Genomic DNA, 14,591 nt, shown 5'->3' on the forward strand with positions numbered 1-14,591 from the left:
AATCAAATTATTCAACAGCTTTTATTGAAAACATCTCACTCACGATTCAGATACCACATGTTTTGTGATACAACAGTGTTTGACCCAATCATCATTGCTTAGAGTAACCAGATATGAACTGAAAATGCTCACGTTTCATTATCTATTGCATTATATGTAAATTTGAACCTTTGCCACATGTTTGCAACTTCATTGAAAGTAATATGATCAGTACTATGAACAATATTCACCGCCGATTAATTCTAAAAGTTCAGGAAGTATACAAATATGTAATTAGCTGAAGTAAGAATATTAAAGTTCTTTGACTTCTGTCATTGTATCACCACTTTATATAGCAAGTGTAATTACCCTTGGCCAAGTCCTTCAAGCCATATTTTCCGTACTGTGAAAGCTCATTAGATATGCAAATTATAAATTAGCTGACATGAAAATGTGAAATGACTTTTGATATTGTTTTAACCCGGTATAATCATCAATGTACATGGCATATTTTGCCAACTTTGATCAAGTAAATCCCAGTATATATCCCTAATAAGCAAAGTTCATTAAATATGTAAATTAGGAATTGGCTGAAGTAAAAATGTTTAATGACTTCCAAAAATGTTGTATCATAGTAGCTTCAATACATGTAGCAAGTTTCATCAATTTTGGTCCAGTCAATTCAAATATATATCCCTAATTAGCAAAATGCATTAAATATGCAAATTAGGAATTGACTGAAGAGAAAATGCTTAATGACTTTCAATAATATTGTATTATAGTGTCATTAATGTACATAGCACGTTTCATCAACTTTTATCAAGTCAATCCAGATATATATCCCTAATTATAAAATTCATTTAATATGCAAATTAGGAATTGGCTGAAGTAAAAATGTCTTTTGACTTTCAATAATGTTATATGAAAGTATCTTTGATGTATATAGCAAGTTTCAACAACTACATTCAAGTTAATTCAGATATATATCCCTAATTAGGAAAGTTCATTGCAAATTCAGAATTCGCTGCAGTAAAAATGCTTAATGACTTTCAAGAATGTTGTATCATAGTAGCTTCAATACATGTAGCAACTTTCATCAACTTTAGTCCAGTCAACTCAAATATATATCCCTAATTAGCAAAGTTCATTTAATATGCAAATTAGGAATTGGATGAAGTTAAAATGCTTGATGACTTTCAAGAATGTTAAATGATAGTATCTTCAATATGCATACCAAGTTTGGTCAATTTTGATCAAGTCAAATCAGATATATACCCCTAATTAGGAAAGTTCATTAAATATGCAAACTAGCAACAATCTTTCATGACACCCTAAATGGTTCCCACAACTGATATATTTTGGTGTGATCAACATTTGTAGCAAATCTCGTCAAATTGTGTGCAGTCGTTTTTAATGTATATCCGTTTTTTCTAGAATCATTAATTATGCAAATGAGCAAAAAGTATGCAAGCCACACCCACCAAAAACTAATCAGTTCTTGCCATTTGCTAACTGAATGTATTTATCAGATTTTATTCTGATCTGATCAGCCGTTTTTGAGATATCGGACCAACAGACAGACAGACAGACAGACAGATGGACACACAGACAGACAGACAGACATCGCTGCAACATATGCTCACGTGTCTAAACACGTGAGCAAAAAATGAAACAAAAATATTTTCTTGCTTCCGTTTTCTTAAGATGTTTAGTAATATTATCTCATAATCGCAGTGATGTCTGTCTGTCTGTCTGTCTGTCTGTGTGTCCGTGTGTCTGTCTGTCTGTCTGTCTGTCTGGGGTATTTCTCGCTTCTGTATACTCGTCTATGGGGCGAATAGTCCCAGAGCTAAATAGCTCTCCAAACGACTGTGGTAATTGTAACAAAACATGGGAGACCCCATTGTGTACGATAACCCTGGCTTGACAAATTGTAAAGAGGTCTTCACTCAAACTTTGCAGATACTGAATGTTCGGCTTTTGCCAGTGTTGGCATGGAGATACCATAGCTCTGTATATAGCAGGGCTGTGTGTTACCGGCGTTATACGGCCTCCCACCACAGGGGGCCGTATAACGCCGGTAACACACAGCCCTGCTATGCAGAGCTAGGAGATACCAGTACCTCCATGGTGTTGGCCAGGTCCACAGACGCTGCCACAGCTGTTGCTGCGAAAACGAGCCCTGCCACTCCTTGACGTGTTCAACTACCACTCCAATGACCAACCTACCCGAGTGGCAGAGGCTACGGATTCGCAGCAACCACAGCTGCCGAACACTCCCGACATAACGTACGTATAGACGGGGCAATTTGAAACCATACGGCCTGTGATTCTATGTCGAGGGGAGGACAAACTGGCGTATGTACATGGATATTTATGAGAAATTCTGTGAATGGAAAAGAGCCGAAATAGAGTTAATGCGTGTTGCATTCACGATCACCATTACCGTGCTTTTTATTTGACCTTTTCCAGCTGATCCCAAACGTTGGCTGTTGTGATTGGCGCGACGCAGAGGAGATCGATCATGATGTCATCTTACTGTTCGTACCGAAAATACATATTCATTAGATCGGGATCGCTCTCTGACCTTTCCTCCTATTTTATGCAAATAAGCAGAAAAGGATAATCTCGGAGTTTCGTGCAAAATTTTTCAAATGTTTTGGCGATTGACATGAATCAAAGGAACTACTTTAACGAAACAAATGCGGACGTTTGATCTATTCATGCTCTATGTGTATTACAGAAAAACTCGAGTCGAACGCGAATCACGTGAGATTGTACAAGGGGATAATTGGACTATTCCATGTTGTTGTTGTTGTTGTTTTGTTGTCGACAGCAAACTAGCCAATGGCGAAGGAATAATCTTCATTTGGTATTTCTAGATATCAAACGAACCTTGAAGTTTCGTAAAAGAAGTGTCGTTGTAAGGTTCAGGTTGATGACAAACCGTAGCAGCGCTCATGCACACGTTGTTCAAGCAACGATACAAACGTACCCCTATCTTTAATGGAATGTGCTATGTTATAAGTTTGACAATTGTTTTGGTTCCGTTCAGTTGGCCGACTATTCCAGTAAGCTCGAAGCACAGTTAAACGCCTAGATATTGAGGCAAGTAGTTGGAATATCTACCACTGTAATCATCAAAATGTCTTCTCCGAGTCCAGGTAAAAGGCGAATGGACACAGATGTCATAAAATTGTATCCTTTGATGTTAGTAAGTGGAAATGACGACGCGTCGTCGGGGGTATTCAGTCAGCCGATCGGAAGTCACCGCCTATATAGGTAGTCAGCTGTTCAACAAAATTTGCCCCAAATATCTTAAAAATGTGATGTTAGGTGTAGCCAGAACCATGTCGATTAAACACGTAGATGCAGTAAGATTGAATATTCGTAAAATGTAATAATATCCCAAGGCTAAAGTCATAAACTGTTCGTTCATCGTAGGTGTATTTACATGTAGTCCGATGACGAAATATGGTGAGAATAGCTTGCACGATCTCGATTACCAATCATTAGCATGTGTATTGAAAGCGTTTGCAAGGCTGTTTTTATGATGATAGTCACCAAATATACTGCCAAAACGACACCTTCAACGTCATTTTTTGTCAAGGTAGAAAAACCGGTCAGTTAAATACACACGATGTCATATTAATAGGGTAACTGTATTTCATCCGGAAATTTTATGAACCCGACTCGATTATGTATTATAAACACGGTCACATAAACAGTGTTACCGAAATTTCGTACCGGTATTGTAACATCCTAGATGTTTAATTGAGCTAAATTTTCCCACACAAAACGTTTAATCTATTGAATTTGTAATTTTACAATTTGTAACCGTTCAGCCATACAGTGCTGTCCTCTGTTTATTTCTGTTCAGAGTTCAAGGTGTTCATCATTGTGAATATATTATGGACTGTATTTTAGCTGTAACAAATATGAATATTTGAGCGTAAAATTTACTTATTTCCGTGCCACGTAATGCGTTTTTAGGTCAACTTCAAATGTCCTTTGGTGATGTGGAGTAGTGTGTGTACATCATGCATTTGAGCTCTGCACAAGTGCCCTTGAAATATGCAAATTTCCAATATGGCAGAGTGTTGCTGAGATCTAATAGATATTTATACACGAAATTGCGTCGTCCATTGTCGTATTTGGTCTGTGCATGTAGTTTCTATATTCTCATGTCAGCTATGTCTCTATACGATCGAGCAATGTGTCTCCTGGTAGAGTGGTAATATTTACATGGATAGAAAATATGACAAATCTTCGGGAAAGTGAAATGATGTATTGATTGTTCCAGTGACTGTCAATATTGTGATGGGACTTTCATAAAAAATCTTTTGATAAAAATCAAGTGATCTACATGAATATTATTCTTCAAACTTGACTGAAAAAAACATTGAAAAGACATGGAACATTCTATGATGGCACTAGATCCATATGTGCCTCATCAGGGGGATCTGACCTGTATAGTGCTTTGCCATTCATCAACAACTTTAATTATAACAAAATCAATGAGCTGTGAATAATTCTTCAAATGAATTGTGTACCTGTTTCTCTGTTTACTCCTCATTCCAACTGAATCTCAGAAATGTAATGTTCAGTTCTCTCCAAATATTCTGCAATGAAATGTAAATATTCCATTGAAGTATCTCATTCTTTTGCATGAAATGTTACAGTGTAAGGTTAGATAATATAGTGTATGCACTGATCATTTCCTGTTAGAGCAGATTATGTGACACACACACACACACACACACACACACACACACACACGGTGGTACCATTTTATATATATTATATATATATATATATATATATATATATATATATATATATATGTGTGTGTGTGTGTGTGTGTGTGTGTGTGTGTGTGTGTGTGTGTGTATAGGATAAAGCCCGAGTACGAGGGCTCTTCTGCTATATAAAGTCCAACCCAACGATAAAATGTCGAGGCCGCAGGCCGAGACATTTTATCGTAGGGTTGGACTTTATATACCAGAAGAGCCCGAGTACGAGGGTTTTATCCGACTTAAAAACTACCGCCCCTAACTGATATATTTTCGTTTTCAATGTGTTTACGTCAATCGTCCCCTTTGTCAATATAACATGTTTAGGATATGAATTAAAACTTTTATTTGTGAAATAGCCTTCCAATGTAATGGAACATCCTATAAATGCCCTAGGGCACATTAGTTTATGTTTGTACCACCGCAGATTTTGTGTTGCAGCTGGTTTCCGCTTTGTTACCAAATTTGAATATTAGGGAAAAAACGTACCAGATGTCTACAGAATATGACGTGTTCACTTTTGATTGGACAGTACTTTACTACGGTGCTGTCATTCGTTTCTGGAATTTGGTGACCAAGGCTTTACGAGCAAATAAAACACCCTGAATTGAGCACTCTGATTGGTCAATCAACAGTAGATAGTTTTTAAATATATATATATATATATATATATATATATATATATATATATATATATATATATATATATATATATATATATATATATCAAAGTATACATGTCCTCATGGGAAATGCTCAATGCTAAAAGTATAGGCATAATAAATAATACTGTAAAACAAATTACTTCATTACTTCAAGTACAAAGTAATAAAATGTGTTACTTAAGTTTCATGCATCCAGCAATCTTCAGACAGAAGTAAAAGGATTCTTAGTTCTGCACTCTCATTTTTTGGATATAATGTACCGTTATATTTCTAGGTGGTACCATTATATTTCTAGGCATATATATATATTGTGTTCTGTACTGCTTCCTTGATTATAACCTTCACAGAATGGAAAGCAACCATGAGGTGACTATACTGGGAGGATTAAATGAATTTATGGTGAAATTTTACGGTCCAAATGGGAGTAAGTATAAAGGCATTCTTAAGTATCTTCAAATTTCATTTAACCTGTATGCAGTGCTTTGAGCTGAATCACAGGTATCTTCTATTATATCATAGCTTTGTCAATACCAATGAAATTTGTTACGCAATCCTCCGAATTATTGCTGATAATGTATCCGATTATCCAATATTGTTGTCCAGATGTTTTCTACACATACATTTCCACTGGAATTGCCAAAACTGTGAAATAATAGCAATAATGTACCCCTCCCAGCCTATAGCAGACTCAAGCATACTATGTGATTGCCTTCGCCTCATATATATTGTGGTGCAAAGTTTGCCCTCATCCATTATTGGCCGGGAGGGAGTACATCATTGCTTGTATCTAAGAATAATCTTATCACATCATCAGTTTCCTGGGGGACTTTTGATTTGACTCAGTACATCATCCGTACTTTAGTGATCATTGGCAAAACACAGTTGATTACAGTCATTGAAGGCAAATGATCACATTCTGACCATTGTAGTCAATTCATTGTTGTTTGTGGTCATTGGTGGTTGATCCAATGTCACTGGTGGTCAAGTTAACTTTTGTAGTCAGCGTATGGTCATTGGTGGCCAGTTCATTGTCATTTGCAGTCAAATAATTGTCTTGAATGGTCAGTTTGTTGTGGTTTGTAGTCATTGGTGGTCAATTGTTGTTTTTTGGTCTAGTAAGTCAAACCGAGGTAATAAGCAATCAATGCATTGAGGAAGTTGTAAAGTAGTTTAACCCTTAAAACGCCATGCCCGTAAATATCCGTACACGCCCAACTCACGCTGAGCGCCACGCACGGATATATCCGTACACGGCCTGAGGTTCGCTCAGGCAAAGTTTGGAACTTGATTTCCCGCGTTTAACAGGTCACCTGATAAATAAATCCATTCCTTACCCTTTGAACCCACTTCAGGTCCATATAAGGACTAAAATAATGACATCATCTGTTGTAGCTACGGCAATTTCCAGTAATTTGAGCGACCGTTCGAGGAAATCGGGTCGACTATTTTTACCGTGAATATCTAATCGGATCTGGTCGCTGACTTCGCCGAAGTGAGAGACATTTGGAACGCTTTTTCCAACTGTACATCCTAAAGACGATCGTTTTGTGACAAGTTATTGGCCATTTCTTTATAGAAATGACATATTTTGGTATTTTTTGAGGATAATGAAGAAATAATGAAGAAAATGAAGACTTTTTTTGATCGGCCGAACGTGATTTTGAAGTTGAACAGCGGCTTGAATGGCGTCACCACGGAGCATCGCTTTGACCAGCCTCTCTGAAAGCTCAAGTTTGAGTATGTCAGTTCGGTTTTCTAGGCCGAAAACACTAATGATGAAGAAATTTGAAAGGATTTTCACTAAATTTTCACGTATGTATGTATGTATGTATGTATGTACAGTATGTCCGTCAACATCAAAAACTCGCAAACCGCTGCACTTTTCAGCTTGGTATTTGGTGTGTTGATGCATCCTGGGCTATTGATGGCATTTTGTTCAAATAAAGTCTGCATTGCCAAAATTATGCAAATGAGTTTTAAAAATGTGTAAATGGTCAAGAATAACTCAAGAACCGCTGTTTTGATTGCTTTGAAAATCTGTGTGCAAGTACCTTAGGTAACAGTTTTATGAATATAGTGAAGATATCTTTAATTTTGTATTTTTGCTGAATTTTTTGCTGATTTTTCTCATTTTAAGTAAAAATTATTCTTCTCTGAAACCGCCAGCCCAATCGCTCTCAAATTTAGGTTGGATGTTTTCAAGGGTGTTACTCTTCTAATTTGTTGAAATTATGACAAAATTGGGAAAAATACTATTTTGGAGCAATTTTTGTCATTTTTGGTCAAAAAATTGTAAAAAGTATTTTCTTTTTAAAGCCCGTGGACAGACAGCTTTTATATTTGGTACACAGATGTCCAGAGATGACAATAGTTAGATATGTGGAAATTGTCCTGAAATATACAAATTTGTATTTTTAAGACAATTTTGTCATTTTTGGTCAAGAAAACTTTTTTCTCAAAATTACTTGTCTGATAGCTTCGTAATTTGGTATATAAGTCCCAAGGGATGTTATTAGATAAATTTGCTGCTCAAAGTGTCGGGAAACTCCCAAATTTGTATATTTTAGGTAATTTTCTCAGTTTTTTATGACCTTAAATTACTTACACCAATCCAGGACATGTTGTGAGACAGTTTCGAAGGCTGTGAACGTAATTTTGTCATATTTGGTATCAATTTGTAGGAAAATTTGATCCAGAAAACAAAGCTAAGGTGAATTTTATCATTGCGGACCAATTTTTGCAACTTTTCTATGTAAGACACACAAGAACTGATGAGAAATTTGGATCCAGGATAATTCCAGATGTCGTAATCACCCGCCCCCCCACAACAGTAGAAGGCATTTCACTATCTGTGACTAACTTAAGTGCTGTTTACATTAGAATGATAGCACTCATAGCATTAATTAAAAAATCCCCATGGTTGTAAATACATTTCCTGCCATCTGGCCTTATGAAATACGAAGGGGTGGAACATTTGATATTCAGGAGGGGGTAGGGTCTAGAAGATTGATGAGGTAGCATTACTTTTTACCAGATCCCTCGTACAGTTTTGTTCCACTCCCACCTTTTCTGTTTATCAAGCCTTCTCTGGCTAATTTTTGTTGTTGACATTTGCTATGTATTTAGGATCTGCTTGTCCCATTGCTATAAAAGTTGATATATGCATGTTCCTAAAAGTGACCTCCAGTACCTAAGTTGGAGACCTTATTTGCTTTTGTCATTCTTGTTTTTCTGGTTTAAATATTTCTTGAATGGACCAATTCAAACCAAATGTGAGCACATAGTATCCTTAACGGTATTTTTATCTATATTTTACAGGTTATTTTCGACTCAGTTTAGTTGCTATATATTCACAGGCATCATATGCAAAATTCAATGACCATGAATGCCTGAAACATGGCAAAATTATGGGATTCTAGAACCAAACACGGCACGTCCGATCAGTAGTGTGGCCTTTTTACATTTGCATAGATTTACGATAATCAGGCTTTTAACCCTTTTCCTGCCAAGCCCCCTTGCCCGCCATCCTGCCAAGTCAATGGAAAACCGCCCCATAATATGTGCCTGCAAAAGATTGGCTCTCCTGCACGTTATCCTGCCAGGCATTTTCGCAGAAACCGCCCATTTTGAGGGTAGTTTTAGCCGTACTTATAGGTGTTAGACTTCGATAATTTCTACATGCCCGTAGACAGGGCAGTGTTCTCCCCAGAAATTTCTGAAACAGTATTGGCTAATTTGCATAACAATAACTATGTAAATTTTATGTTAATTATGCAATACACACATCACTCCATAGCATCAGAAAAAATCCCACAATAAAGGATAAAATAAATCTTCTATTCACTTTAAGCATTTCATATATTACATCCATATTTTCAATCAAAGTCTTCCAGTCCTCTCTAGAATAACATTCAAAATCAGACGTTTTATGTGATCCTCTGTTACTACAAGTTTGTCTGTAGCCAGATTGCTAAAACCATGATGGACGTCTTTTTTAAACGTACGTCCATGGCAAAACAGTTACATGGACAAGTTCATACGGGACTGAATATTGCACTGGCAATCCGAGTCAGCAGAGCATGCCTGCAGATAAATATGTTGACTTTAAAACTCAATTCATAATAAAGAAAAGCCTGAAAATATTGATACCGGGTATTTTCAAGAACAAGATTTGAAATTGCATCGACTTCTACTTCGACAAAGCGTACGAAACTTCGAAAACAGCGCGGCGTCGGCGGCAATGCATTGTGCGGAGCACACTTGAACACACGCGACCTTTGAACCTATTCTGTATACCCTAACCGTACGTACATAGCTGCTGTATTAAGATGATCACACGAATGATTATTTTAGCTCATGCAGTTCCTTTTTATTTCATTTCATGATGCTTGAATATTGTAAAACGGGTCATGGGTTTTGAAACTGGATCAAGTGCAATTGTTTCTCAAAGTCAATCAAACGAATCCATACAAGTTACAAATTCGTGACACGAGGTGACACAAATATGGCTTCAACGTCATGTTGACGTACACAGATCTCAAAATGGGTAACTCGGACACGCAACGATCTGAACACACGGCTGTACCATACATTTTTGCATCTGATGTTTGTCTCAACCAATCGTACGATTTCAGCCACTTCTGATCAAAATCACTTTTCCTGACCTTCGGATCCTTACCAGTGCGAGACATTGGTGGCAACGGCAGTTCAACCAGTTGCTATAGTATAGTATAGATGCTTTGACTGAGTGCCCGTTGGCAAAGATGCAACACCGAGCCTTTCGCTGAGTTTACTCCATGTCCGTTGTATAAAATGGCAGTTGTCTGTACGATCGGCAGCGTAACACATTTCATGCTTTTTATCACAACTGGAAGTTGTGATATAGGGGTAGTTTCAACCGGTGTTAGATGTCGTCCATTTCCGTAAACGACAAAAAGTCAAAAACCGCTGAACAGACTGCGTTGATATTTGGTACCGATATTCAGACTGGTTCCAAGGTTCCGATTCTGAAAAATGGAGCCAAACTGAGTGGCGGTTATATAGTTTTGGGAAATTTCTAACCCCCCTTTTTAACTAATTGATTTTAGGGGTCTTTCATATATGTAGTTTTGGAATGTACACCAATCCTGCATTGTGGACTGTTTTATGAGTTGTGGAACAGAAATTAGGTTTTGATGAATGTTAGAAATATGCAGGATGGCTGATTCGAAGTATAAGAGATTTCTATGCTCTTTTGGGCATCAAAAGCAATAAAAACAAACATATTTCATATTTTAGATTCTCACTTTTGAGATGACCCTAGGCATTTGTTAAGTAAACATCCTTGAGTCAATATACAGACTTTGACATTCCAGAGATTAAGTATCCACGACCTCACATGTTATAGTTTTTCACTACCATGGTATGGCCCAAACCCATTGTTATCAATGGTGAGTGTGGACCTGTCTACAGGAAATTGGGGTGAATAGGTTAGACAATGACGTTACAAGTTGTAGGTTAGTTATCAAGGTAGCACCAGCATAGGAGTCCTGAGCATCTGTCCATGTGTTCTCACAGGAAATTACAGGGAAAAAAAATTATTTGAGAAGTTTCTCTCCTTTAAATAGAAGCTCATGGCACACTTGTTATATATTACAAAACAGCGGGATACTGGAGGTCTCGAGACAGTATGTATGTACGTACGTACAGTATATCTGTCAACATCAAAAACACGCAAACCACTGCATGTTTCAGCTTGGTACTTGGTGTCTAAATGCATCCTGGGCTATAGATGGGATTTTGTTCAAATGAAGTCTGCATTTCCAAAATTATGCAAATGAGCTTACAAAATGTGAAATAGTCAAGAATTAATAACTCTAGAACCGCTGTTTTGATTGCTTTGAAAATTTGTGCAAGTACCTTAGGTGAACCTTATACAGTTTTATGAATATTGTGAAGAAATCCGTAATTTTTTTGGTGATTTTTCTCATTTTCAGTAAAAATTCTTCTCTGAAACTGCCAGCCCAATCACTTTCAAATTTGGGTTGGATCTTTGCGCAGGTGTTACTCTTCTAATTTGTTGAAATTATGACAAAATTTGGAAAATTACTATTTTGGAGCAATTTTGTCATTTTTGGTCAAAAAATCTTAAACAGTATTTTCTTTTTAAAACCCCTGGACAGGCAGCTTTTATATTTGGTACACAGATGTACAGAGATGACAATAGTTAGATATGTGGAAATTGTCCTGAAATATACAAATTTGTATTTTTGAGACAATATTGTCATTTTTGGTCAAGAAAACTTGTTCTCAAAATAACTTGTTTGATAGCTTTGTAATTTGGTATAAAGTCCCGAGGGATGTTATTAGATAAATTTTCTGCTCAAAGTGATGTGAACCCCCCCCAAATTTGTATAGTTCAGGTAATTTTCTCAGTTTGTGACCTTAAATGACCTACCGGGTACACCAACCCTGGATATATTATGAGACAGTTTCGAAGGCTGTGAACATAATTTTGTCATATTTGGTATCAATTTGTAGGAAAATTTGATTGAGAAAACAAAGCTGAGGTAAATTTTTTCATTGCGGACTAATTTTTGCAACTACTCTATGTAAGAAATAGAAGAACTGATGAGAAATTTGGATCCAGGATAATTCCAGATGTTGTAATCACCGCCCACAGTGGAAGGCATTTCACTATCTGTAACTAAGGGATGGACCATTTGATATCCTGGGGGGGGCTTGGAAGATTGGTGGAGAGCCATTATTTCTTTTTCCCACCTGCTTCACCATGAATTATTTTTTTTCTACAGGGCATATGCTGGCAACTTTTTTTTTTTCATTTTCCTTCTTCAAGATATATTTTTTTTTTACCAAATTTCGGTGCAATGTTTGTTTGCTTGGTTTTTCACACCCAGTAACAAGATGCTGTTCTATCGCACACAGACTATATTCAAGAAACTAAATAAAGATATGTAAATACATGTACATTTTTGATGCACTTTACAAAAATATCAGTTTATAGGTCTTATTTATACCATGGGTAACACACTGAAAATACAAATCAAACAACCTGATTACTGAGTTCTACATTAAGCATTAACAAACTTACAATGAAAACTTTTCTGAGAACATCACTGGTGTCATCAGAAGAGATGATGGTATCCTACATCAGGGCTGTCAATGTTTTTCAGAATAGAAGGGTACAAGTGGTACAGCCTTGTGCGGAGCGAAGCGGAGCAAGGCGTGCGCACAAGCGCACGCGGGGGGAGGCCAGGAGGGGGTGTCCCCCCTCCTGAAGCTGAAGCTTTTCTAATTATTCATCTTCAATTGGTGGCCTGTGGTGGCACTTTTGAGGGCAATTTACTGTCAAGTATATTATAACTGAAGTATCAAAAGTAACATGAAATTGAATCTTGTGAAATAAAGTATGAAAGACAAACAGAAGTATTTCAGAGTTTATATGTTTATTGATACACCAGGTTATTATTATTTGCATACAAATTCTGTTGAATTACAACCTGCTTAATAAAGATCATAATCTGAAAATCTTCCTCAATGAGACCACTTCATACGAGTTCTTGTTTTCAGTTGCTGAAAGCTACAGTGATAGTAGCTGTAACTTTTGACAATTTTTCAGTGTTTTTGTTTGTGTATTTATTTAAGTTCCTCGTTTAATAAATTCTAAGTTATTATTCCTCAAGCTTGAAATGGTTTATGCTTTATAAAACTCCAGAGCTACTGCTTGATTTTTATTGATGCTGCAGTGTGCATCGAACAATTGCCAAGATTTTTTTTTCCGAGTCGCAATGGTCCATAATTGTTTTTCCATCAGCCACTTAAAGCCATATTTTTTTTTTCGAGCAACTCCACCTGGCATCTTTTTTTCCCCCCCAATCTTCCAAGCCCCCCCAGAATATCAAATGGTCCACCCCTAACTTAAGTGCTGTTTACATTAGAATGATAACACTCATCCATTGTAATTAAAAACTCCCAAAGGTTGTAAATATATTTCCTGTCATCTGGCGTTATGTAATACCAAGGGATGGAACATTTGATATTCAGGAGGGGGTAGGGTCTAGAAGATTGATGAGGCAGCATTACTTTTTTACCAGATCCCTTGTACATTTTTTTTACCACTCCCACCTTTTCTTTTTATCTAGCCTAATCTCTGTCTATTTTTTGTTGTTGACATTTGCTTATGCGTTTAGGATCTGCTTGTCCCATTGCTATAGAAGTCGATATGCATGTTTCCAAAGTACCTACCTTTCAGACCTTATTTGCTTTTGTCATTCTTGTTTTTCCTGGTTTAAATATTTCTTGAATAGACCAATTCAAACTGAATGTGAGCACACTGTCCTTGACAGTGATTTTTGATTTTTTGATACTGTTCAGTGTTTATATATTGAATAAAATTTGCTTACAGTTAAAATCCATACTTGTCCCATATCACTTTTTCCCCAGCTGTCAGCTACAAATACCAGGTGGCTATTCTTTAATATTTGAAGTGCAGGCAAAATCAACAACTCCTGTATGTCAGTATGTAGAGCTAACCCATTCAAACTCCCATATGGGCAAGAGTATATGTGCCAGTGAAAACTCTTCTTATAGGTTTGAGATTGCATGTCTTTGAGTTTGTCTGTATGTATATGATATTATTGTGTGGGTGTGTGTACATGTACTGACAAACTCCAAACCCGCAGCACCTACCCATTCAGTATTTCATGTACAGGTGCACCCAGAGATAGAGTAGTTTCACAATGTGCCAGTTGTGATCCAGTGCCATTGGCGCTATTTTTGAATTTAAGTTTCATCCGTCTTAGCCGATGTTCATTTGCACTACGGCCGGCCCATTTATTCTCCTCGGCACAGACAAGCGCAACACTGGGTACTTTGCACCCAATAACCCTGCCTCATTGTGTGTAAAAGTTAAAACACCTAAAGCATCGACATGAAAGGAGAACAGTCTGACCATTTCACACATTTTGGCGATGGAAGAAATCATCTGGTATGTCGTGTTATCGCTACATTAGAACCGTTTCACACTTGATACGTTCGCTAATATAAAAGTGACAAAATTGCCGCCGAAACGGCAATAAAATGACGCATCCCTGGGGCAAACAAAGCCGGTGACCTCAATTTTTTTCTGCAGTAACCCTTGAGAAAATTTTCCATT

The 14,591-nt window shown here is 36.9% G+C and overlaps 1 protein-coding gene across 2 annotated transcripts in view; it reads left to right on the top strand.

Annotated features, from left to right (window-relative positions):
* The first annotated feature begins 2,164 nt into the window (after window positions 1–2,164).
* Window positions 2,165–14,591, top strand: part of LOC139134536 (ubiquitin-conjugating enzyme E2 H) — a 63,531-nt gene continuing 51,104 nt past the window's right edge. The window contains exons 1-3 of one of the 2 annotated variants that reach the window (XM_070701413.1): window positions 2,165–2,268; window positions 3,035–3,177; window positions 5,785–5,861. In XM_070701413.1, coding sequence (XP_070557514.1) covers window positions 3,125–3,177; window positions 5,785–5,861 — 130 coding nt within the window. In that variant the 5' untranslated portion in view covers window positions 2,165–2,268; window positions 3,035–3,124. The remainder of the gene's footprint in view (window positions 2,269–3,034; window positions 3,178–5,784; window positions 5,862–14,591) is intronic. The other variant, XM_070701412.1, reaches the window with a different exon arrangement.

The sequence above is a fragment of the Ptychodera flava genome, chromosome 6 (genome assembly GCF_041260155.1).
Source record: "Ptychodera flava strain L36383 chromosome 6, AS_Pfla_20210202, whole genome shotgun sequence".
Lineage (NCBI taxonomy): Eukaryota > Metazoa > Hemichordata > Enteropneusta > Ptychoderidae > Ptychodera > Ptychodera flava.